This window comes from Cygnus atratus, chromosome 2 (assembly GCF_013377495.2).
Source record: "Cygnus atratus isolate AKBS03 ecotype Queensland, Australia chromosome 2, CAtr_DNAZoo_HiC_assembly, whole genome shotgun sequence".
Lineage (NCBI taxonomy): Eukaryota > Metazoa > Chordata > Aves > Anseriformes > Anatidae > Cygnus > Cygnus atratus.
Genome location: NC_066363.1, coordinates 45,447,931 through 45,473,629, shown reverse-complemented (window position 1 = coordinate 45,473,629; position 25,699 = coordinate 45,447,931). Strand labels below are relative to the sequence as shown.

At 41.1% G+C, this 25,699-nt stretch overlaps 2 protein-coding genes across 3 annotated transcripts in view; both read left to right on the top strand.

Annotated features, from left to right (window-relative positions):
• CPNE4 (copine 4) overlaps window positions 1–15,301 on the top strand; it is a 243,803-nt gene extending 228,502 nt beyond the window's left edge. For both annotated transcript variants that reach the window (XM_050708809.1, XM_035549705.2), the window contains exons 13-16: window positions 178–229; window positions 5,335–5,468; window positions 7,776–8,012; window positions 15,005–15,301. In XM_050708809.1, coding sequence (XP_050564766.1) covers window positions 178–229; window positions 5,335–5,468; window positions 7,776–8,012; window positions 15,005–15,136 — 555 coding nt within the window. In that variant the 3' untranslated portion in view covers window positions 15,137–15,301. The remainder of the gene's footprint in view (window positions 1–177; window positions 230–5,334; window positions 5,469–7,775; window positions 8,013–15,004) is intronic.
• Window positions 15,302–20,881: 5,580 nt separating this feature from the next.
• The window catches only part of MRPL3 (mitochondrial ribosomal protein L3), a 29,148-nt gene continuing 24,330 nt past the window's right edge, over window positions 20,882–25,699 (top strand). Inside the window, exons 1-4 of the mRNA XM_035549872.2 lie at window positions 20,882–21,022; window positions 22,404–22,582; window positions 23,644–23,735; window positions 24,567–24,665. Coding sequence (XP_035405765.1) covers window positions 20,955–21,022; window positions 22,404–22,582; window positions 23,644–23,735; window positions 24,567–24,665 — 438 coding nt within the window. The 5' untranslated portion in view covers window positions 20,882–20,954. The remainder of the gene's footprint in view (window positions 21,023–22,403; window positions 22,583–23,643; window positions 23,736–24,566; window positions 24,666–25,699) is intronic.

Sequence of the window (25,699 nt, the reverse complement as noted above, 5' to 3'; positions counted from 1 at the left end):
TGGTACTTTGTTTTTGCGGGGAGTTCCAACTGGGACTGTACATCACACTTAATGCTGAAAGCTTGAAAGATCTCTTTGGTTTAACACAGAAAGAATATAAAGGGTGTTTAACCGCAAGTAATCTTGGAATAATTTTTCCAACTACGGTCTTCTTCTCTTCTTTCCATTTATCGGCAGGTTTCTCATGATTTTGCAATCAATTTCAATGAAGACAACCCAGAATGTGCAGGTAACACACCAGAACAGACTAACTGTTGTATTTTCTGCTGTCTGCAAAATGTGTTTGTATTTTTTATTGTATCCCTTGAGTATTGTTCAAAATGTTTGTTTTGTTTTGTTTTGTTTTTAAAGAAAGCAGCTTCAAAACCTGACAGATTCCAAGCCCATGGGCTTAGCTTTAGAAACCGTAGCAAGTGCCACACATTAATGTCCTGAAAAATAAGTCCCATTGAAAGTACACCATGTTGGACAATCAGCATTGCATGTCCCCAAATCACTAGGCATTGCTGAAAACTAAAGCCATGTTTTCTGGGTTCATTCCAGATCTTTGGCTACAGAAACATAGTTTGCACAGCTAAGAAGGGCAGGACATGCAAAGACAAAGGCACGCTGTGCACCTCTGTAATCAAGTACTCCCCCTGTTTACAGCCAGTTGTTCGGCAAGACCTATAGCAACAGTAGCCTGCTGCCAGTCATCCCAGTGAGATCCAGCACAAGAGTCAGAGAAGCAGCTGAGTACTAGTGTGAGAGCTGTTTTAACACAGTATAAAAGTGGTGTGTTCTAGCAACAGTCACTAATCCTCAGTAGTTAGGAGCCAGATTCTTGTATCAGATTTTGCTTTATGTCTTGTATTTGTGAGGTCTGCAGTGACGATGCTGTTTCTAGAATCTCCTGCCAGGATTCATACATTTTGTAAAAGGTGAGGATAATAGGAAAAAATTCTCTAAATAAGCAAGTAATCTTAGATGAACGCATATCTGAGAGTCTTGGCCAGATGATCATTGCTGTCTAAAATACATAGGTTTTTGTTCTTCCTTATTCTTCTGCTATCTTCCAAACACTGAAATGAGTGTTTCAAAATGAACTTCTCATTCAAAGTTTCTAGCTGCTCCTTTCAGCCCTTCTCAGGCTTATTAGTGGTTTTCTTCCTGGTATAGTCAGGAGAATATGTTCAAGATGAGAATTAACATGCTGGGGAATAAAGTGAGGAAGAGAAGAAAGGACAAGCAATTCAATGAAAAGAGACATTAAAAGATTTCAGATTTCACACATTTTAAATGCCAGACCTCTGTGTTTGGTTCAGTGAGCATTCCTGCTTTGTAGATACACTTGGATTGTTGGACTGCTCCAGCCTCTGTAGGTCAGATGCTTGAAATGTAATTGAGCATAAATCCTACAGCTGCTTGGTACATTTGCACAGTTTTTACATTGCTTTTAGGGTTTTTTAAGGAGTTAAAAGAAGCAGAAATTACATGTATGCATCTAGATGTGTCTGTAAGCCTGTGAGCCAGCTTAAGCTGAGATTTTATTCACACTGATGATGTGGAAATGAGGTGTTGAACAGACCTCATGGTTTTGTCTTGTCCAAGGAAAGAACTCATATTTTAAAATATATTAGCTTGGCTGCTTCTGAACACAGACACGGGCCTGATCTGTTTAAAACATCTGAGTTAATGGTGGTCAGCATTATGTGACAATACGTTTATGCATGTAGTGTATCTTTGTTTCCTGGTCTAAATGCAGAACATTTCTGATCTTCTGCATACCTCAAAAAGGCCCTAGCTGTCCATGCAATGACAACATTTTTAATCCCCCTTTTCTACCTTTCTTGAATCCAAGGCTAATTCTTTTATCAGGCTGACCTTGTTATATAATTATTTGTATTGATTGAATGGTATTTGAAAAGGCTGTCACACTTATATAGTGCCAACAGCAGGCCAGAGGTTGGACAGACAAACCCTCTGCAAGTAAAGGACTTCCTATTCATGCATCCTGTGTATGCAAAAGAAGACATATCAGTGGAATTGAGAGAGATTAAAAAAAAATAAGAGGAAGGAGCTGCTCTGTGAACTTTGCCTAAGCTTATGTCACTTAGTATTTATTATGCATTTAATCTTTATTTGTTCTTCACATAAGAGTCAGTTATCTGGGAAGTTAATCCATCACCTAAAAGTTTTAGGGCTTTTAGGGCTAAGAATCTGCAGCAGTGGGTTGCAGCGTGGAAGAAGACCAGGCAGGAAATTTTAGAGCATTCATACACACATCTACAAGATATAAAGGCACTTCTGTGTCCTAAATTATACCATTTAAAATAATGTCCATCTGGATGAAAGCAAGAAAAGGAGACAGACCAGAAAACATGTTGTTTAATCATCTGCTGCAGCTTGCTTATCATCTGCCTGTAACGGATGCTTGATTAGTTCCTACGGCCAGTTGTTCTGTGATGTTTCTCCAATTTTTGTAGATGCTCTCAACTGTATTAAGTGGCACAGGTTGCAGTAACCCCAGCACATCATGTGAAGAGAGGATGCTCTTTGGGGAAAGAGTGGAAGGGAGATAAAATGCCTAGTGACCATGCTATTTAGCTTGTAATATTCAGTATACTTGCCAAAAAAACACACAGAGAAATTGCTGAAGTGTATCTTGCTTCAAGCCAAGAAACAGAGGCTGGATCCAATGTAAAGAGTATGTGTCTGATTTGTTTTTGAGGAATGAAATCCCTTTCTTTGTGGAAGTAGTGAGCTTTCACCAACACACAATAGTGTTAAGTATCACTCTACATTGAAAAGGGATTACATTAAAATGTCAACTCTTTAATGAACAAAGGGGTGATCAAAATAAGGACTGAGTGTTTTGTACTCCAGTTAATCCCTCATATCCTACTAGACTAAGAAAATGTATATTTTTAATTCTACATGAGGGAAACTTTTTCTGGAGTTTCAATCTCCCACTCCTGTGAATACCCACCAAGACTACTAAAAAGGCTGATGCTCATACAGTAGCAAACGGGGACATCCTGTGGTCAGCAGAAACTTCCTTCTCAGTGGTCACGTATGAGCTGGTAAGAGCCCTGCTTGGCTCGGTTAGTAACCCACCCTGTGCATTACAGTCTCTCCTGTAACTGCAGTTTAGGTGAGCACTGCCAAGATAACCTTGAACTCAGTACCCCTAACATTGGGTCCAGTGCAACTGCAGCAGCATAGAGTTCAGCATAGGATAAATATTAAATCAGGGTAATGAGTGGGTTTTGTAGTCCCCAGTAAACCCACCCAGTGTCTGTAGACAAGGCTAGCTCAGTACGCCCATACAAGCTGCAATAACTCTTTGGACTCTATTGTAGATACACCTGTATGTTCAGAAGACATGCATAGGACTTGGTTGTAAACTGAGAATATTTGATATGAAGATCACTGGGATACATAAAATATGGATATTCTTACCTTTCCTCTCCTATCACTATTTCCATTCTAGAAAATTCTAGCGTTTATAGTCTTATATTTAGTTTATTTATAGTATTTATAGTATAGTGTGTTTATAGTCGTATTTAGTATTTACTTATTTACATATAGTCTTATATCTAGTATTTATAGTCTTTATTGTCTGAAGAAGAAAGCGATAAATGTGCATGCATTTTACATGCATTCTTCTACACACATATGTATATGTGCATACACTGTATTTCATTAGAGCTATGAAAAGTGGATTCCAATTAAAAATGTAAAGAGACAAATTGTGAGGAATGATGCACGTTGCTTCTATCTAAAATAAAAGTGTCCAAGAAAAGTCAGCCACTAGGTAAGCCACTCACATACTCTGTTGGATTTGGATATATAAGGAAAGTAGATATTTTGAAAAGATATTATACTGAGATTGCACACAAAAAAGATGTTTCTAGAACATGTTGCTTCCTAAGATGCAAGCACTTCCTGACACAAAGCATGGTAAATCTGTATGGACTGCAGGGAATAAGCTTTATCTCATACTATTTTAATGCATAAGTAAAAAAACACAGTGTATCTTGTCAGCAGCTTAGGGAAGATTTATGAGGCCTTCATGCAAGTCCAGTAAGAACATGTAATGAAGTCCTTAGCAGGTTTAAAATTGGCAGTTAACAAAGGGCCAGTTTTGCAACATGCAATTTAGTCACTGCAATTACCAAGGGAAATTTTGTGACATTACATTTTAGCCAATCACAGCTGTAACTAGAGAGTGTTCTTTTGGCTGCAAGCATTGCAATGGAAGAATATGTTTGTAACTATCCATAAAGAAGACTATGTTCTCTACCATTTCATCATAGGAGGTTCGGGTATATCACTGTAAAGTAATTACAGCTCCCTGTGATTTGTTAGTAATGGATCTGCACTCAAATATCCTGTAAACATGGTTGAGTAAAATCTCATGAGTGAGCCAGTCTCAGTGCAAACTGGCTCAAGATCTTATAGAAGCCATTGCATTCTTCAGCATTCTTTACAAAGCTCTTCAGTCTATTACTTTCTTTCCAACTTTAGACCTCTTAATCCTTTAGGTCTGGTAGGCTGGAAGTTCTGAATGCGGAAGCTAATGTACATCGCTTCAAGAAATCCTTCTCCTCAATGACTGAAAATACCAATTCCCATTCTGTGATCTGTCAAGTGTGTCAGCAGAAGTCTGTTCTCACTGGTCTGGCTATATATCTTGAAATGAAAAAGCCGTAAATAGCTAGTTCTCCATCAAAACTTCTTGACTAAAGCTCATTTTTTCTGTAGAATGGAAAGCATCCTTCTGTTTCTTCCAAGATTTCACAGTTTTTGGTCATGGTTGAGTTCAACCTGTGAGCAATTATGCAAATTTACCCTGAAAAATTGTTTTCCTAGCACAAGGGAGCTAGGTATTTGAAAAGATGTTTGAATTTCTTGACAGCTCTAAGTTGTAAGTGCAAAGGGTAGATTTGTTGGTAACTACCATGATAAACAGAAATAAATATTTATCTGAAGAGGAGAGAGAAGTGTTGAAGGGTTTCTAATTTGTGTCTACCCTTTTAGCATGAATCAGCAAGTGATCACTTACACCTTGAACTGAGAAGAATGAAACCTATTGCATTGCAAGCTGATACCTGAAAAATAGACATTAAAAACTGCTGGGAAGTATGTTATAATGAATTATATGTTACAAACTAGCTTCAAGGCAGCTAGAAGCAGCTTCTTGGAAATTATCTGAGGTTGTTAGTTCTTGCTAATTGTGTGATATTTACAATTTACTCATTAAGAACCTTCCTTTTATTTATGCTTTAAATAAGCGTGATATTGGTGATATGCTCCACATTTATTTGCCTTTTGTGTGGCTTTTCCTGCCAGGAATACAAGGTGTTGTGGAGGCTTATCAGAGCTGCCTTCCAAAGCTGCAGCTGTACGGTCCAACAAACATTGCTCCCATCATCCAGAAGGTGGCAAAATCAGCATCGGAGGAGACCAACACCAAGGAAGCCTCAGTAAGGGCATAATGCTATGTTTGGCTTTTTTCTTGCTTTGTCTCTTGTAGGCCACTACAACAGGGCCTTTCAGTGTATGTGAATCAAGCCTTAACAGTTTTTACTAACTGCCTTCACAGAAGTCAACTTGAGTCTGTGTTGGTAGGAGTAGTGTATCTAACCTTTACCTCTTCGATAGTCACAACTGTGAACTCTTCCGTCACTGTTCTGTTCCCTGCTTTTAGCATTCTTTGACTGTAACACACCCAGGTCTTCACAGAGGAAACACAAATGGCAGGACTAGAGTTACAAAAATTTAGGGGTCAAGCCCTAGCAGTGTTGATTATACCAGTAGAGGAGTTTGAATGTTTCCCTACACAGACATTTTCAAGTATCTTGCAGAGGCTGCATTAAAACTTTGTTGTTGTTGTTCAGCTGGGGCTTTTTCTAACCATTCCTCTGAAAACAGCAGTAATACAGTTTTCAATTTACTATTACTGACGTAGTATTATGTGCCTTCAGAAAATCAGGAGACAAGTCTGCTAGTCTGCATCTGATATAAACACCATGCCAGATTTCTTGGGCTATAAGATTTAAACATAGATGATGTTTTTAATGTACACCTTTGTAATGCATTAGGCTTACTTTTCTCCTGCCTTCCAGACAAATGTGAGAAAGGAAGAGTGAGAGAAAGGGAGAAAGTACGTGAGTGAGTAGGTTTGAGACATTTATGATTGTAGAGCAGTGCTGTGGTAGTCAAGGATGTAAGAGACAACTCGTATACTGTAGCAAGAAGAATGATTATGTATAGGAACAGAACAGAGCTGCACATGGACGTGCATCTCATCATCAAGTCTGGAGCTTTCCCTAAGCTTTCTTCATGTAGTAAGCTTTTTTTTATTTTTTTCTTTCTTTTCTTTTCTTTTCTTTTCTTTTCTTTTCTTTTCTTTTCTTTTCTCTTCTTTTCTTTTCTTTTCTTTTCTTTAAGTCCTGTTAAGGCAGAAGTTCTGAAGTTCCCAGACTATTCTGTTCATGAATCTGGGCTTGTGATTGTCACTTCATTACAATTTACGGTATATTGTTACTATTTAGGGTCTCATTCCTACATTGGGGTATTTTCATACCTACTTAATCTTGAGGTGGCTCACTCTGTTCCCAGTGCTGTCTCTGAACTATTATGTCACATCGAATAAATTGCTTCATTTTCCTAAACCTAAGCTTCCCCACTTTCTGTTTGTTTGAAGATCAAATTAGTTTATATCACAATTCTTCAAGGTAAAGCTATCTTGCCTAACGTTTTGTTTTACTTACGGCAGAAGACAATGAACAGAACTCTGTGTGAGTTTATATAGCTGCATATAAATAAACTGTAATGATGCTTTGTGTGTTGGTATTGCTCATGCAGAGTGACCAAATTCTATGACCTGTACATTTTTCTTATTAATGTACATTTGTTAAATGACTCCAGCTGCCTAGCTGTTCATAAAGGACCCAAGTGAGAGTTACTTTTCCCCATTAGTGAGTGAAGATGTAATAGCCCATTTGATTCTAGTCCGGTGAGCCTTGGAGTATTGGGAAAGAAATGACAGGCGCAGAAAATTGCTTGCTCTTCTTTGGAGAATGAGAAAACCTCTCTTAAGGGCTCCATATAAAGTGTTTGAAAATGGATATATTCCTTCCTGAACGTGACCTTCCTCTCCTCAGGGATCCCATTGCTCTACAGAATACAGTAGACCTGCTGCGGTGGGTGCTTCTCCCACAGGCACCAGTGGGTCACCCTCCAGTTTGCAGATGGCTGCACCCATCCCACTTGCCTGTTAGCAAAGCTCCTCTGCAAAGTGCTGTCATAACCTCCCTGACAGCTCTGCTACAAGCTTGTAACGCTTCAATACCCCATTCCTCCCTGCGTCCCACTGGTTCCCAAGGGGAAAAAATGCAATCAGAAACTGTCAGCAGAAGTGATTGTGCAGCAGATGGAAAATAGGGCTAGTAAGGATCTCAGGTCTATTCCAGACTTCCGAGCCAAAGTCCTGACTCTTCCTGCCCTAGCAGCTAGAATCCCCCTTTTCTACACTGTGCATCCCTTGGCTCCCTCCAGCTCCTGGAACTGATGTGAACTACAGCCAAACTGCAGCAGAAGAGAAATCAGTAGCTGAGGAGGTTTACATGGCAAGTGCACTTAACACTTGAGTCATTGTAATCGCTCTTTTCTATTTAAAAAAGTCTGTGTTTGACAGTTATCAGAAACACTTTTATACAAGAAAAAGGCAGGCAGGTTTGGAAGATTAACTAATGATATGATTTTTACTTCTCATCCAACAACTTCAGCAATATTTCATCTTGCTGATTCTGACGGATGGCGTCATCACAGACATGGCTGACACCAGAGAGGCTATTGTCCACGCCTCTCACCTTCCCATGTCAGTCATCATCGTCGGGGTGGGGAACGCCGATTTTAGTGACATGCAGATGCTGGATGGCGATGATGGGATCCTGAGGTCTCCCAAGGGCGAGCCTGTGCTTCGAGACATTGTCCAGTTTGTGCCATTTAGGAACTTCAAACATGTAAGCTGACTTTTCCATCCATTCTGCAGAAGGGTGAACATGTATACATATAGCGAATGATCCCTGGGGCTGGGCCTAACTTTGGATGAAAATGGAGTGTTCAGTAAGTCAATAGCATTATTGTGCCAGAAATGGGGAAAAAGAAATACAGAATGAAATGTGCTCTATCAGTGAGATGGTGAAGGTGGGGAAGGAAGAGATGGGGGAAAAGTGTAGTGCAGACCTCCATTTTCTCTCTGATTTTAGTTTGATTTCCCTGACTTGTTTTTCCTGATGTCTCTTTTCCATTCTCTTTTCATCTGTTCTGTTAAGGCTATTGTATTCCATTTCCATACATGTACACTGTCCCTTCATTTCCACAGAGACCTGAAATGGTTGTGAATTTGTACTCACAGTGTTCCCCAGGAGGCTGTTTCCATATTGAAATTCAGATCCCTAAGTCCTCAAAGACAGAACTATCCACCCAGAGCATCCTGGTTTCCTCCACACCTTGCCCCAAATTCTGCACAAGAACACAGTCAAGAAAGTGGTGATACTAAAAGTTTCCCTGTGCCTTCAGCCAGCTGTTCCTGTGTGAGCCCAACATGGTATAGGAGACACTCTGGAGGAGGAAAAGTGACAGACCAGCACTAACTTGTCAAATCTGAAATAATCCTTTGGCCATGTACTTTTCTCCTCAGTCACCTGCCCTACATTGCAGCATCTGTCCCAGGAACTTCTTCAGCAGCCAGGTACAGACAGTATTCACCCATAGAAGCTTTCCCGCACACAGCATGGTTTTTCAGGGTCCTTTTCCTCTATATGGAGATGTGGAATGGCCATTGTGTTCCTTTACAATACTGATCCCATCCTTTTCCCTCTGTTTTTCCATCTTTCTCTGCCCTTCTTTCCCTCATTCCTTCCTTTATATTCAACTGTTTTTCATTACTGTGTTTTACTCACCCTGGTTGTGTAGGAAGAATATCCTAAGTATTGGATTTGAAAATTCTTTTACCCCACAGAGTAACTGACTCATTTTCATTGTGAGAGTGTCCTTCCCAAACTGTTCTCATTCCCCACTGATCGTTAGCTCTGGATTTGTCACACAGAAGTTTTCAATTCTGGGTTGGTTTTGGTCTGCATATGGGTTTGCAGTGCTTACATTTCTTTATTTTTTTCTGGACTTTTTGTTACCACATGACATTATTTTTTTCTTTTTGCCACTTCCAAAACTTCACCTTATTTTCCTCTTCTCAAGTGTTGTTCTTTCTTCTCTCTTCAAAATAAATTTTGCCATATTTGTCATAGATCTAGACACCCTTCTTATTTTCACAAACTCTACTGAGGTATAAGAGAAAGAGACTTGTTCCTCCTTTCCCTCACCTTTATGTAAAGAATGGATCCTCGTATGATGTAAAACTCACCTTGTGCTATTAGATCAGTGGTACCACACCAAATGGCTGTGGAGTTGCTTCCCAATTGTAGATACATACATTTCTGTGTTGACAGTGCTGCTCAGTCACCTAGTAAGTATCTGCTGGAACAAAGTATGAGCATGGCCTGCTCATAGCTCATGATCCTCCTTCATCGGATAATCACAAGTGTGTAGTGCTGCACTGTAGTCTACTGCAGAAGTGTCAAAAGGCAAGTTATTTATAAACCAGTGCTAGACCTGCCTTCAATTAGTTGAAAAATATGTTTCTGCAAGGAACTGGCAAAGCCAGCTGCATTTGTTATTTTTAGTTTTGCTTTGTGACTTTATTACAAAGTTGAAATCATCCTTGATTGAATAGGTTAACACTGACAGTTCCAGTTCTCTTGGGGCGCTGAATATATTGTGCCTATGTTGTTAACTTGCAAGTGATTCTACGTGTGGTTTTAATAGCAAGCATTGGTCAAATGAAAAGTATATCTTATTTTAAGCTGGTTTAGATTAACTACCCCAGTATTGAGAGAGGGTAGCAATCTTAAAAAATTATTGCTCTTATTAAATAGAGATATTTTACTCCCCCTTTGTCTCAGTAATGGAGATAATACAGATTTAAAGATGGATAATGTGTATGGTATATCGCAAAAGACAATATATCTTATGCAACTTGATATTTAGTCTGTTTATTGTGATCTTCCAGCATTTCAATAAAAGTCAGTGAAATGGATGAGTGCCCATAACAACAGCCACTTCTGGTTGAATTTCTTTGTTGTGGAAGTATCCCAAATAATACCTCTCTGAACAAAGTGACATTCACAGCTATCTTGCGTACTTATCCTCAGCACAAACAAAAGGCTATGTCTTTTCTACCAACTAGTGAAATAATTTTTCATGGTAGAAATGAGTATGATGTTTTGATTCAAATTTATTTTTTCTCACGGAAAAATGCAGATTTAACCCCAAGTTTGGGGGGGTTTTGTCAGATTGGTTTTGATCACATACAAGAATTACCATAAAACAGAATATTGCATTTGACAGCTTTAAGTAAAAGATATATTTGGTTAAAAGTCACATCCCTTTTGTAAATTTTGTCAATTTTGTACCTTGTGTTTATTTTTGCTACTTGGGATGTTCAGCTATTGAGTAGAAAAAAAAAGTTGAAAGATCTCATTAGAAAGACTACAAGTCAAGCTGTATAGGGTTTATAGATTTTTCTGCTAAATCAAGTATTTATTTACACCTAAATCCATATTGCCTCTACTATTGATGGAAGGAGGGATGTTATGTGTGAGCAATTTTATTTGTTTTGCTGGAATAGTAAACCAGAATTCATTTGGAGTCAACCCAAACAATATTTTTTTCATTACTTCAATTCTCATGTCAGCCTGCAACTGAAAAGCTCATATCTGTTGAAAGAGATCAGAAATAATATATCCAAAAGCTGCCCCTCTGAGAAGATCAAAACGAGGGGAAAGGATGTTCTAAAAAATAACCTGTAGGCCGAATACCTGTTATTTTGTAAGATTGACTTCAGGGAAGGTTCTGATCCTCCACAGCACTCCTACAGGTATTTAACTCAGACAGTTACAAATAATAACATACTTTAAACTTCAGACCCACTTCAGTGTTTTACTGGCTCAAGACCCAAGACAGAGAGAGTTTTATTATTCGGGTTTAATCTTCTCATACATGATGTAGTGTATCAGGAGTACTTCAGTAAAGCTTTAGTAATTGTATTGATTCTTAGCAAATCTGTAGTTGCAGAGGCTTGAAAAATGAAGGTAACCATTACTGTTTAAAATAATTGTCCCATATCATATTAGGTGATATGTGCATTTCACTATAGGGGAACATAAAAAGAAAGGGAAAATATTTTCTCTGAACCCAAATGAGTTTCTTCTCTCTATAATTATCACCACCGTGAGCATCCTTCACTTGAAACTGTAGAACAGTGATGCTCACAAAAACTGAAATGTAGATGAAGAAAACCACCTGTCTCAATTAATTCACAGTTTTATTTTAAGAGGTGATTCTTTTTGCCCTTAAAATTTATTTTTACTGTGCACAATTGTGATGCAGCAAGTAGATTGTATTGCACTCTGCATTGTGTTTAATTATAAAGCCTAACAACTGTGACTTAATAACACCTCACAAATGAGTGTGGAAAGCATAGTTCTTCACCACTGCAAGAGGCAATGTTTTGCACTATTCACTGTAATTAAAGATTAAGCATGGTGAAGCTATAGAACTGAATCAACAGTCATTTGTAATATATACCAATTATCATGATAGGGGATTATTTTCCTGCTGCTAGGTCATCCGATTGTTGTGTATTAGCCATCAGTTGAGAGCTATTCATCTTGAGGTGTTTATTGCTAGGATGCTCTTCAAGCATAGCATTTAAACAGTGGCAAAAACATTACAGCAAAACATTCACCAGTGAAGGTAACTCTTGGGTAGCACTGCCAAACTGAGACTGGTTTTTAGCTCAGAAGGTATTGGTCCAATTCTTACCTACACAAATGCTGCTTTGCACCATCTGGTCTAGAAATGAGAGTGCTTTACCACAAAAAAAAAAAGTACACACAGTAAAGGTTGCCCAAACTGTTAGACAGGAAATCACCCTTAACCCCATTTTGGTGATGCTCCCTACTAAAAAGATCCCCAGGACCAAGAGACATCATGGGCATGGTGAAACATTGTAATGCAACAGTTGTCCATTTTCAAAGGGAAGTGCTGAGGCAAGCCAGTAACCCCAGGCAACCGCGTGTGGAGCCACAGGTAGCCTCTTAGCCTGCAGGCACAATAAACAAGATAGTTTAAACCTCAGTGTAAGGCTTTTTACTTCACCTGCACAATGGGTGAGAAGTGCGTACCCAGGTGCTCCTGTAGCTCAGCTGACTCCTTACATGGCAGTAATTCAGCTGCACATTTGAGCCCTTACAGAGTCAGTTCTGAAGTGCTGGTCCAGGAAGGTTGGATGTGGCATCAGAAGAGAGAGGCAGCGCTGCAAGGATGATGCAGAGATGAGTGATGGCCCAATGTTCAGACATGTGGACTACACACATGATCACTGATGGACTACACACATGACACTGGTGGCAAGTGCCCCCGCCCAGCATTTTTAAATATAGAGCAAGGTTTCCTGATTGCTAGGGTTTGTGTGTGCAGTGATGGCCCAGGATTCTTCTTTCCCCACTCCCTGTTTTCACCCTTTTCGCAAGGTTGTATTTCTAGTAAAATGGCACAAAGGCAAGTTAAGGTATATAAGCTTTGCCACACTTGGGAGGGAGATTAAAAAAGCCAGGAATTCTCAGTGGTAACGTAGAAATGGGTTATTTGCCCGACTCCAAGGAGTATTTTCTGCTGATTTCAATGAGGAGAGGTTTAGGCAAGAACAGGGCAACTGTGAAAAAACATTCATTTCACTTTGAAGAATTAAAATAAATGGGTTCTGTTGCTGTGTAACACCTGGGAACAGTTGCTGTGCTGTCGCACAAAGTACGGGTTCTGCCTTGCCAGTTTGTTTATGCAGAAATGTTCCGGACTTTTGCCTACTCAAATATTTCCTCGCTCTGGGAATACTGGTTCATTTTTTTTTCGTTGCTAATCACATATGTGACTCAAAGTACCAAAATACAAAAGACAAAAATAATTGTATTTCTAATTTTGCTAGCATTGTCTTTGTATTTGTAGTACTGTAACATAATACTCCATGGGCTTTCTGCACCTGTGGCTTAGCATGCCTATGAAATGTTTACCATTTACATCCTATGTAAGACTAATTGTAAGACTCTGAAACAATAAGGATCCAACCCCATGAAAGAAAGCAGGGCAATAAGTCATAGAATCATAGAATCATAGAATATCCCGAGTTGGAAGGGACCCATAAGGATCATCAAGTCCAACTCCTGGCACCGCACAGGTCTGCCCAAAAGTTTAGACCATGTGACTAAGTGCACAGTCCAATCGTTTCTTAAATTCAAACTGGCTTGGTGCAGTGACTACTTCACTGGGGAGCCTGTTCCAGTGTGCGACCACCCTCTCGGTGAAGAACCTCTTCCTGATGTCCAGCCTAAACTTCCCCTGCCTCAGCTTAACACCGTTCCCACAGGTCCTATCGCTGGTGATTACGGAGAATAGGTCACCTGCCTCTCCACTCCCCCTCGCGAGGAAGTTGTAGACCGCAATGAGGTCCCCCCTCAGCCTCCTCTTCTCCAGGCTGAACAGGCCAAGTGACCTCAGCCGCTCCTCATATGGCTTCCCCTCTAGGCCCTTCACCATCTTCATTGCCCTCCTCTGGACACTCACCAACAGTTTAATGTCCTTTTTGTACTGTGGTGCCCAGAACTGCACACAGTACTCGAGGTGAGGCCGCACCAAGTCAGTCAATACAACTTTGTGACATGCTAGTTTTGAATCCTGGCTGAAAATATTACATACAGAAAGAAGGAAAGTGTTCATTAGTGTGGGAAGAAGGACTTGGTGATCCAGCCACAGGCCATGGAGTTCCCGTGCATCAGTTGAGCTGCACTGTGTGATCCATGTGTGTTGTACCTGGAGATAAACATGACAGTTTAAGCATGTGCATTTTTCCTGTGTTTTTGTGGTGGGCTCAGGGGAAGCACAGTCAGGTAGGCTGGCTCAGGGGACCTGGAATCATCTCTAACCCAAATTTCTAGAAACAAGCAAATCCAAGACACAGGGCAAGGTGTTTTGGGGCTGCATGGAAGAACAGGGCTCCAGTTCTATCACTGATGGGTACAGGGTCTGAAGAAAATCCCTGCGGCATGTGCAGGTTAATGGTTGCCCATAAAACATCCACAGGCCCCACTGAAGCATTATGAGGGTGTGTGTGAGGCAGCAACTGTCATTGTCAACAGAGGGCACAGTTGCTCATGTGGCCAAGGGGTAATGCTCCTCCCCACCTGGAGCAAAAGCCACTGGCCATCTTTGCATCTCAGGGCCATCGGTTCTTAAAGGAGCTGCCTCTGGTTGACACCCACCATTTATACATTGTATGAAGAGATTTAAAACCTCCATAAAGTGTAGGCATGAAACCTTTTCTTGACAGTGATTTAATTTCAATGCAAACAAAATATTTTTATTTACATTAAAAACTTCCCCAGGCATTAAAACACCATGCCAGAACTTGGAAAGCAGAGTGGTGACGAAGGCCTCCCTTTTACCTATGTTCAGCATGAAGTTGTGCAGGGTCCCTCACTGAGTACTGATGAAGGAAGTCTTTGCAGACTATCACATCATGATATGGTGCTCTCTCAGAGTGCAGAGAAGTTTGGGACAACAGTTGCCCTAGCTGTGAACTTAGAAGAGTCCAAATTGTATCTGAAATACATGCAGAGCACTTTTGGCTTTAATGTACTTTGGGCAGCTACAGGTACATGCCCCGACCAGCCTACAAAATGAGTTTCCAGCAATAGTGCCACTCACTTTGAGTCTTTTTTGCCTTCCATTTCTGTACCATACTTCTTGCCTTTATCTCGTGGCACCAATGCCTCTGAAAGCCCTGGCATTTCTGGCACAGACACAGGTTAACACTTGTGTTTTCTACCATTTCCTGCAGGCATCCCCAGCTGCTCTAGCAAAAAGCGTTTTGGCTGAAGTTCCAAACCAAGTTGTGGACTATTACAATGGCAAGGGGATAAAACCAAAATGTGTGTCAGAGTACGAGTCTTCCAGGACACTAGCTCCATGAACCTGCCTGCACTCTTTTACAAAATTAAAAAAAGAGAAATGCTACTGTCTACAACTACTGTACTTAAAAATGAAACAAAAAATAGCACGTTTTGGTGATTTTTAACTAAAATAACCATTTTTTTTTTGCATGTGTAGCCCAAAGGCTTAAATCTGTTAAGCGGTTGTATTGTTGAAAACTTTTTATGAGGAAAAAAACATCCAGAAAAAAAGTGAACTCTTTACATTACAGCATGTCGCCTTGAAATAAAAAGTTATCTGTATCTGTTTTTTATACAGGTTTGTTGAAATTTTGCTAAATTTCTTATCTTTACACTGTAAAGCATTTTGAAATATTTATTGAGAGTCGATAGCCAAAATGTCTTTGGTTTAATCTGCTATGAACTGAGAGATTTTTCGAAATGGCAGATGCATGAACTGTATTTTGCATGTTTAAAATAAAAACAACACAGTTTTGCAGTTGTTGTCTTTATTTCTCTCTCTGCCACAAAGCTGCCTGCTTTCAACTTCCGTATTCCAAGAAAGGAGTAATAAATTATTTCAAGAGAGAGCTGGCTCCAAGCATGGGCATTTCTGACATTAGTGGTTTGCAACATGGGTGTCCAAACATGCCCACTCACTATGTGGCCTGAGCAGCAATTTTTCAAAAGCCTGACACATCCAGCTGTTACAAAGCGTTCAGATCTGGCTTGGAGGGCATGACCCACCAGGACTGCATGTCTTAAAATATAACTACTTAATCCAAACCATCTGGCTGGCTTTCTAATGGGGCTACCCACGTTTAGAATCTATTATGCTTGGGAATTCTTTTTTTTGTTTCATTTGTGTGTTGTTTTTTTAATCTCACACCCAATATCCAAGTCTGCGTGACACATTTTCCAGCAGAAATTTTGCATGGCCTGAATTCATGACAACTAATAATTTGAAACTTCTCACACATGCATCACTTGTGTGTGATAGAAAACTTTATTTTGTACCAAAAGAATAGTCAAGCCACTTTTTTAAAGAGGACAAACAAGAACATATTAGCAGTGGGTTGGTTTTTCCATTGAAATACGCATATATATAAATAAACAAATTAGATCAGTGTTATTCTTAGTGTTTGAATTTAGGCTTCCTCATTTGCTAAAAGACAATAGTGAAAGATGTAACTTGTTAGAAGTTTAAGAAAACATTTGACCAAAAATAATTTGTGTGGGATTGTCCAAAAGGCATGGCTTTGGATGAGTTGTGTTCCCATTGAAGCGAATACATTCTTGTTGCAAGTTCCAGAAGAAGGCATTTTGGGCCAGCATTCAATATTTTGGAAAATCTCACCTGTGGGCAGGCTTTTTTTGTTTTAGATATATGTATTTTTCAATGACTTTGCAGATAATATAGAACTCTAATTCCCGTGCTCTCATTTAGAAGCAACTTCCACGGGATCAGCTTTGATGGATGATTTTGTACCATAAAGTGAAGGCCATGGGACAGCCAAGATGCATGGGGCTGTCTTTGCTGCACATTCAGTTCCTCTCCATCTATATCCTGCAGTGCAGTCTTTCACACTTGCTAGTAAAGATTTCTTCAGGTGATTGGATATGGAACAGCAGCCAGTATTACTTGGTCATAGGTATAAATTGTGTGAGGACGTCCCAACTGATAGATCTCAAATCCACATTTTCATTTAATGGCTGACTGTTCATTTGAGCAGGAGGATGCACATTTCCCCTCTGTGGATGTATTTCAGCTTTCAGCTGGAGGATGCTTTGATTTCCCCTTATATCTCATATACCACTCAGCCAACGTATCTTTATTCTTATCTAAAACATCTCTAGTTTCTTGTTCCCATTTCCCCCCTTTTTTCTTTCCTATTCTCAGAAGGAGCATTTTTCTACTGTTAAAGCACATGACTGAAAAATCAAGGGCTCCATGTTCTTTGCTCTTTGTATCTTATTTTGTAATCTTGGGCAAGTTGTTTAACTTTTCTGCACCTCAGATTCCTCATCTATAAGATGAAGATCATTGCCATGTATTCATGAATATCTCTTAATGGTACTGGGGGAGTTTTGTATTTGAAACGTGATTTGAGTTCCTCAGAGGCATGATGATGCTCTTCCAACATAAAGAATATTACTTTACCCTCGCATGCATTTAGGGATCTAAAGGGCAGCTGAGGAGGGGCTAGCTTTTATTGTTTGCTAGACTGAAGGAAAATAAAAGAAAAATTTCAGCAAGAAAATTAGGAAACTGAGAAATTGTTCTTCTGGTACATACAAGCCTTGGCTAAATTATTTGTGAAGTGTTCATGGTTACATGGAATTGGGCAGTTGCAGCTTGTCCTCAGCAGAGGTGTTGCAAGGAGCTTTTATTATGCAGCACCACACAAAATGCAGCGATTAACGGGTGGTTTCAATGGTTATTGTGTGCTGAGCTAGATAATTCACCAATCATTTTCACGTATGTAGATGGTCTGTATAAGTGTCTCAAGAGAATCACAGTTGCCGCAGATCTTTCTGTTTACTTCACACAATTCGTATTATAAATGCTGTCTGCTTAAAACCAAATCATCATCAGTGGTGATATAAATCAGCAATCCTGCACCAGCCCACAAAGTAATTGAAAGGACACTTCTATGATATTGAAAACTCAACTGGAAATCTTCCTAAATCTATATAGATTCCAGAATGCCAAACAAACACACAATAGTGTGGTGAGATGATGTAGGAAAATGCACAGAAGATAAAACTAGTCATATGGTAAAGGGTTTCTAATGAGGCTCTGAATGTTATTTTCATTGCTCCAGGTTACTCAGTGCAATAAGATAGTATGGGCTTTGTGCATAGTAATGTCTTTAAATATATGAATATATCACTGAAATGCCTTTTTTCCTGTTTTTATCTACTTAGGGCTTAGAAAGGCCATTCTCCCTTTAGGCTGAACTGTGGTCATTTCTCTTGTAGATATTTTATGCAAATTTAAACTTCTACTGACTTTTGATGGATCATTTCAAATTCTGAAAACTCCTTTATAATAAATTATACATTGTCCTTTTGAGGTAATTGATGATATAAAATATCTTCTCTGCCTACTGCAATCCTGCCTTCCTTTTTATTGTTACTCAAATCCAATCCAATATCCAAAAGTCTCAGAATACTCAAAGATATTCATCATCCCTATTAGCTCAAAATATATTAACATCCATAACTCTTGAGCTAGATACTGAGCTGAGTTATATTTTCAGTTACGTAGGGTAAACTAAGTCTATTAATAAAAATTTTAAAAAAAGTGCTAATACACTGCTAATTTTTTATTATGGTAAGGTAAAACCTATCCATGTAAAATTCTTACTGTGATCAGCAATATCGTATTCTATAGCATTTGATGAAAGAGTCTACAGGTATGAAAAGAAAATTAAATATTAATAATTGTATACCTTTAAAACGTGTTTTATTTTAGTCTGCAAATATCAAAGTTACACAACTGATGACAGCCAAAAGGTTTACAGTTTCACCTGTCTGAAGGCCAGCCAAAAGTGGGCTAGGCCAAGGCTTGCTCCAGGTTTCAGAGGTGAGACTGCAACAAATGCACGGGTGGAAGGCCCTGGCTCTGAGCAGATGTGCTTGACAGAGCCCTGCAGGTCTGCAGCACCCAACTACATCCCTTGGGTTTACCTACTCATGGGGTATTGTGATGGAAGGGCATCTGGTTTATTGAGCCTCATTATTGTACTGCGTTAAAATGGTTGCTGATGAGTTAGAACAGAGCTGCCTCCTTCAGCACGGCTCTCCAGCTGCACAAACAGAACACGGCTTACCCCCAGAAAGCACCCAACTGCTTATTCAGTGAACTTTCTCACCTGGGATTGTGGGTCTTGCAGTCACACCTGGTATGCAGGTGTAAACATATCTCTATCCTTTCCAGAGTGAAAGAGGCACTATAGACACACTCCCTTTACTGCTAAGTGGCATGGACATTTCAGTCATGTAACATCAGTACATTTACATTGTTTTTTTGGAATAGAAGGGATGAGCTGGAGGACTCCTAGGGTAAGATTACATTTATTAGGTTGTTTATTCCCCTTTATTTACAGGAAGTGCCATTTGCCACAGGGAAAATACAGTTTATCACTGTATTTTCTGAAAAACTGAAAAACTGAAAATACAGTTTATCACACCATCCAACCTCCTTGGCTGATAGGTCTTACTTGTACCTGCAGCCCTGGGCTGAGAAGGGGGAGTCGCATGTCAGTGGAGGATATTCCTGGAGTCAGAGAGCTCTACGAGTGGTACTGGTCAGGCCGGCAGCACATTTGGTCATAACATCCACTGCAAACCTTTAGCTGGCTGCACTCAGCCCCACTTTCCCGTTTTCCTGTTTTCCCCATTTCATTGCACAGTTAGGGAGCTCCCCAACACAGACCAGGTGAAACCTAGGTGCCTTCTCTCTTGTGAAGGTTGCTGGTTCAAAAGTTCCTGTCCTCAGGACTGGTTCCTCAGTCCTGCAGTTCTGAGGACTACTCAAGGCAGCAGACTAGCAGGGAAGGTTATTTTCTAATGGGCGCTGTTTCTTTCTCATCCTTCTTCAAAAACATGTTAGTAAATCCTGCTTCTGTGCAGAAAAACTTTTACACTGTGCTCAGGAGGCACTTGAACTCTTGTCCCACTGATTACTGTGCAGGCAGTTTGCCATCTGATTGCCCTTCCCACACACAAATTGACAAGAGTTGAATGCTTGTTTATCATCATGAAAAAATGAAAAAGAAAAAAAAAAAAAGGAAAAAAAAAGGAAAAAAAAGTTTTGATGCATCATGTCCAAAAGAAGGTGAAAAGAAGTACAGCATTAAACTTTTTCTCTCCAGAAATGTATTACTTGCGAATTGCTGGCACATGAAATCCTCAGTCACTTCAGCTGTGCAACATGCTAGATAAGAAAAGCACCAAACCGTGGCAGCAGGGCTAGCGAGCATCGAGGGAGCCCTCTTCTCTGTCTGGAAACATCCATCATGACTCGGCAGTCACTTAATCTTGCTGTGTGCCTTGGTTCCCCATCTTTAAAATGGGGATAAAAAGTATTTTGCTACTCCCTGGGGACTTTGGTAGGGTGGGCACCACTGTAGGGTTGTCACAGTGTTTAGAAATTGGGAGGTATCACTTCTCACATTTTGAGACCCCTTGCTCCTGCTGGCATAGAAGTCTTTGTTGGAGCAGCAGCATGAGGTACTGGTGGGCCCAACTAGGAGCCAAAAATTTAGCAGTACCCCTGTGGGGTTGCTGTTTTCCATGCTGGGGAGAGAAGGGAAAGACACAGCAGTCCCTGTGTCGGCGGAGATGAGAAGCCAGCTTCAGGGAGGGGGACACCAGCGGGATGGCATGCTTGGGGGATTCGCTTCTGCTCACACCACCAGCTCACTGCTCAGAGGGCAAGAAGTAAACACAAGGGCAGGGCCTGCGTTTGAATGCTGTGGGTGGCTTTCTGCGTCAGTTTTGGGGGTGAACGCCAAAATTCTGCCCAGTTACCCTATCTCTGCTGCATACAGCCCCTCCTGCCCACACACAGAGACACACACAGACCCAACCAGGCACACACAGACACCACAGCGGCGAAGCAAAACGGGGACGCAGGGTTAAAAAAAAAAGAAGCCAGGCGGGACAGCAGCTGGCCACGCCGGTTCATGTCGCTTCTTGTCGGCTCCCGGCCTCACACGGGCAGCCCAGCGCTGACAGAAGCCGCCCGCCCACCCGCCCGCCGCAGCCGCCCCGCCCCCCCGAGCACCTCCCGCCCGCCATCTGCCTTCCGCGGCGGCCCGGAAGGGTTTGGGCGCTGGGCCGGGCGGCGGCATGGCGGGCTGGGCGCTGCTGGCCCGCCTCGGGGCACGGCTGAGGGCGGCGGGGGCGGCCGGCCACAGGTAGCGGGGACAGGCGCGGGGCGGCGGGGAGGGCCGGGGCCGGGGCCGAGTCCACGTTTCGGCCGCTGGAGGCACCGACCCCGGAGCCGGGGGCTGGCGGGGCCCATCTCCGTGCGGTTCGGGCAGGGGACGGTGGCTGCGGCCCGAGTGCCGTGGGGCTCGCCCGGCTGCGTTTGGGGTCGCCTCCGCTGGCCGCAGCTCGTCGCCTGCGTGCTCTTGTCCTGGCATGGCCGCGAAGAGATAACAGCGTTTAAAGAAGCTGAAGGGCCCGCCCTCAGCTTTAATGTCGTTCCGGGGAATATGAGGGCACGTAGATTAAATTATTATTATTTTTGCAACTGTGAGGTGGCTTAGGATTTTGGGGTGCCTTTTCTCCGCAACACTGCTGTTTAAGCTTTCAGGGTATCGTTAAATGCACCGTTTCAGTTGTACTTGCAGAGAATTAGGAGGCTTTGTCCAGTTACGGCAGTACAGCTGAACTGCTGCAGGTGTTCAGCAGTGAGCATTGCATGGGCAAGTTGTCCAGAGTCCCTATGTCCTGCCTCCTGCTCACAGCAGCGTGGTCAGTGCTGAGGCCAGACCAGGCTGCTCAGCACAGAGGTGGCACAGCCCCTCTGGCACCCTGTCCCAATGTTTGACTGTGCTCAGGCTGAACGCTTTTTCCTTGCATCAAATCAAAACCTCAATATTTGGTTTATACTTAATCTTCCATTCTCCTGCCTGCACCTCAGTAAACATGGCCTGGCTCTGTCTTGTCAGTGATCTCCTTGTAGGTATTGGAAAGGTTAGGTCTGCCTTAAGCCTCTTCTTCTCCAGACTAAACAGGCCCAGTTACTGCAGCCTCTTCTCTTAGGGCAAGCACCCTAGCACTGGAGGAGCCATGCTCCAGCCCCTGACCATCTTTATGCAGCACTGTCCCACCTGCTCAGTTAGAAACATCCCTGCTGTTCTTGGAACCCAAAACTGGATTTGGTATTGGAGATGTGGTTTGCTCAGAGAGCTAAAGAGAGGGTGATAATCGCTTTCCTTGATTTCCTGACCAGTCCAGACAGACTGGCAGCTTTGCCCTTGAGCATTGTCAGCTGCACTCTCCTGTTCAGTTTTATTCACAATCACCCACTCCTAAGATCATTGATAAAGATATTAAACAGGATAAGTTCTCACACAAATTCTTACGAAACTCTGCTTGTAGCTGGCCTTCTGGTAGAGTGCAGATGGTTGATGGTGGTTGAATAGCTTACTACCATAATTTCAGTCTTTTTTGGCAGTACACTGTATTATGTAATGATATAATCTTGTAGTATGTACATTACAAACATACATGTTATGAGTCATTATTTGAACTGATCAGACACTTGAACTTTTTCCCCTCACTGGAAAGGGGGCAGCTGGGCCTTGTAGCCAGGCATGGTAACGATGCAACATGGTGGCACGAGCATCTTTCTGAAGAGAACGTTCAGTTCCTCAAGAAGACAACTGCAGAGGAATACAAAGCACAGACAGCCAGCAAGCTCTGCCCTCTGAAGGATGAGCCGTGGCCACTGAATGAGTGGAAACCAGGTAAGAAAGTCTCTCATCTGGAATAACAAAATTACGATGAAATTATTGTTGTTGCATTGTTGCATTCAGTAACACTGGGATTCTGTCTTATATTTCCCTCTTTGCTGTTACCTCAATCACCTTGCCCTCTACAAGGAACAAAATGTTCTTTGTTGCAATTTCTGTTGTCATCCCTGAGGATGTTCTCTTGGATTTGCAGACTGTATCACGTAGTTGTTTAATGTCAGGTGATGTGCCCCTTTTAAAGAGTCAAAAAATTCATATGTTCTAGTCCATAAGACTTTGGAGTCACTGAATAGAAGTGGGATAAATTCTACGACAGGTTTTTCTTCAGCCCAGCAATATTTACAAGAACACTTTCAAGTTCATACATTTTACGTTTCTAGGAGGTCTTTTTTGATAGGTTCTGGTTTTTTTTTTATTTTGTTGGCATTGAGTGGCACTGAAACTGACCAGGTGCTGATTTGGACTCAAAGCTGAGTTTCCACAAGGTTAAGAACTTGTTTTAAATGCTTTTTTAGAGAACTGATATATTATGCTTACTTACTAGGAAGCATGTTGGATTTTTCAGGCTTTAAAATATTTATTCTTTATTTTAAGTGTTCTATTTTTCAAGCTCTGGGCCGTCAGAGGCCAGACTTGACAGGGTGCTTTTTCTGTATGGTTACAGTGTCAAAAATATGCAAAGGTTGGGGTAGGAGAAACCTACAAAAGGAAACTTTTTAATAGTTGTTTTGGTTCTAGGATTCTGCATGGGTGTCATGATTTCACAAAAGGATGAGTCTGAAGCACTGATTGCTTTAATCTTAATGATGAACTGGTTTGCATGCTCTATCAAACAGAACTGGAATGAACAGAACTTTACTGCTAATAGGATTAAAAACAGTGAACAGGTTATTCCCAGCCCGCCCGCAGCGAGTCAGCGATGTTTTCTCTCCATCCTCAGCTCCTTAGGAAAGGTCTGAGCTGATGAGACTTCGCAGGCAGTTCTGTAGGTTATGAGTTGGGTTCTTTCAAATATTAAGTGTGGAGTTGCATCTGTCTTTTCGTCTGATCTACAGATTCCATCAGAGTTGGTGTTGTTGCAGTAAAACTGGGAATGATGCCAATATGGACCAAATCAGGAAAGAAGCATGCTGTCACGCTACTTAAGGTGAAATAAATCATGTAGAATTTCATCCCCTTTGCTGTATTCAGATCGTTAACCAGAAGTTTCAGGCAGAAGTGAAATTTATCATTTTACGTAGCAGGAAATTACTTTAAAAACAATCTTTCAGCCCTGCGTAGCACACTGTGCCTATTCTGTCTATTTGCTAAACTTTCTAGAAGTGGTCTGTCTTCTGCCTCGAGTATTCAAGTGCTGCAAAACTGTATGTGGTACACCTCGCTCAGGGAAGATGGGAGGACAACATAAAGTTGGGTTTTGCTCCCTAGCTTTTCTTTTTTTTGTCACATGCAGGCACTTTGGGATTAGTTTCACTCTGGTTGCTGAGCCTTTGTACGCCTGAAGCTATTTCTTTGTAGTCTCTGGCAGATGTTCACTGTGATGAAGCTGTTTTTCTCACCTGTTGCTGCCATGTGACGAACAGGGGCTGTGAGGACACCAGGTTTACAGGGTGAGGGAGTTGGAGTCCAAAATGTATTCTCTTATTGTATGCTTTGCAGCTACACGCTGCAGGGATTTTGCACATCTTGCATGTAAAAGATGGCTCTAGGAGTTTATTCAATTTCTAGCATATTCTCAAAAATACAGTTTGCGTTTTAGGAATATTTTTTCCTAAGATAAGCCTTTAATTGATTGGGAAAAGAGTGTCTGTGGTAAAAGGGTAACACACTGCCCTATCTATGCCAAATCTTGTGTTATGTGAATGCAAATGAAACAGAGACTGGCTTTGTTTGGCTTGTCTTGACAGCACCTTATTAGGTACTCAAACCGTGCACATCTGCTTACACTTAAGTAATCACTGTTTCCCTTTTTCTTAAGGTGCAAGACTGTCACGTTTTAAGGTACATTTCAAAGGAAGAATCAGAAGGAAAAACAGCTAAGCTGATTGTTGGAGGAAAAAATGTATCTCCTTTTTCTGTAAGTGAACTGCTTTGGGTGTTTTTATTACTTGCAGTAAACTCATTCACCTTCATCACCTCTTTAGATGACAGTGTTCTATAGCTCACTCCTCCATACTGTTTTATTAGATGTGGTTGTAATTCTTCCACAAGTCTGTTGAGATTAATAATTTGCATATAGTTTTACTGATGAAAGAGTTCAAGACCAGTTTTCAGGAAGATAGCTTCATGATTGTAGCTCATCAACAGTGATGTCAAAACCACTCAGTTGTTTAGACACCCCGAACGCCTGATGTGGAATTCCCAGCCACCTTCAATGGCTGTGGCTGTCTAGCAGAGCTGTCACTCCTGACAAAGAAAATTGAATTATAGATCAAAGCAGGAGCAAAGCTTTCCTTCAAAGGATTGCTGTTTTTGTGATCCATTATTTCTATAAAGTATCACTTTTCATTTCTTGCAATATCCTGAGACTGATTTGTTTGATTTAAGCACGAAAAAATAGGGCTTGTGGTTATTAACCAGATTATCTCAGTTTGTGATTTTGGTCTTTCAAGGACATGTATTTCCTTTCTTTCAAACAGAAGGTTTTCCCAGAGCCTCTAAATAAGTCTGTGTACTTGTTTGTGCTTTAGGGGAGGTGAGGGAGTTAGAGGTTTTTCATTTGGTAAATGTTGGCTTTTACGGGGTATTCTAGTGATATCTTTTTTGAACAGGCTCATACTTTAAGGTGTCTTCCTTTAATTCAGTGGATTTATGCCATATTTTACCATCATTGCTTCTGGTTTTTGTGTCATTTTGGCCCGTTTCTACTTTCCAGGTGTGATGCCTTTCCTGGAGAAATTACATTAGGGCTTTATCTTTCCTGTAACCTTAGTTTAAGATGTGCAACAACCATAACAGTCTAATAATTTTCAAGTTTTATTTTGCACGTTAGACCTCATACAATTAATCTTTTTGTGAAAGTGATATCAGTAGTGATTCTTTGATTGTCAGAGTCAAAATGTGCAGTGAACAAGGAGGAATAGAAACTATATATAGCAGACCTAACGATGA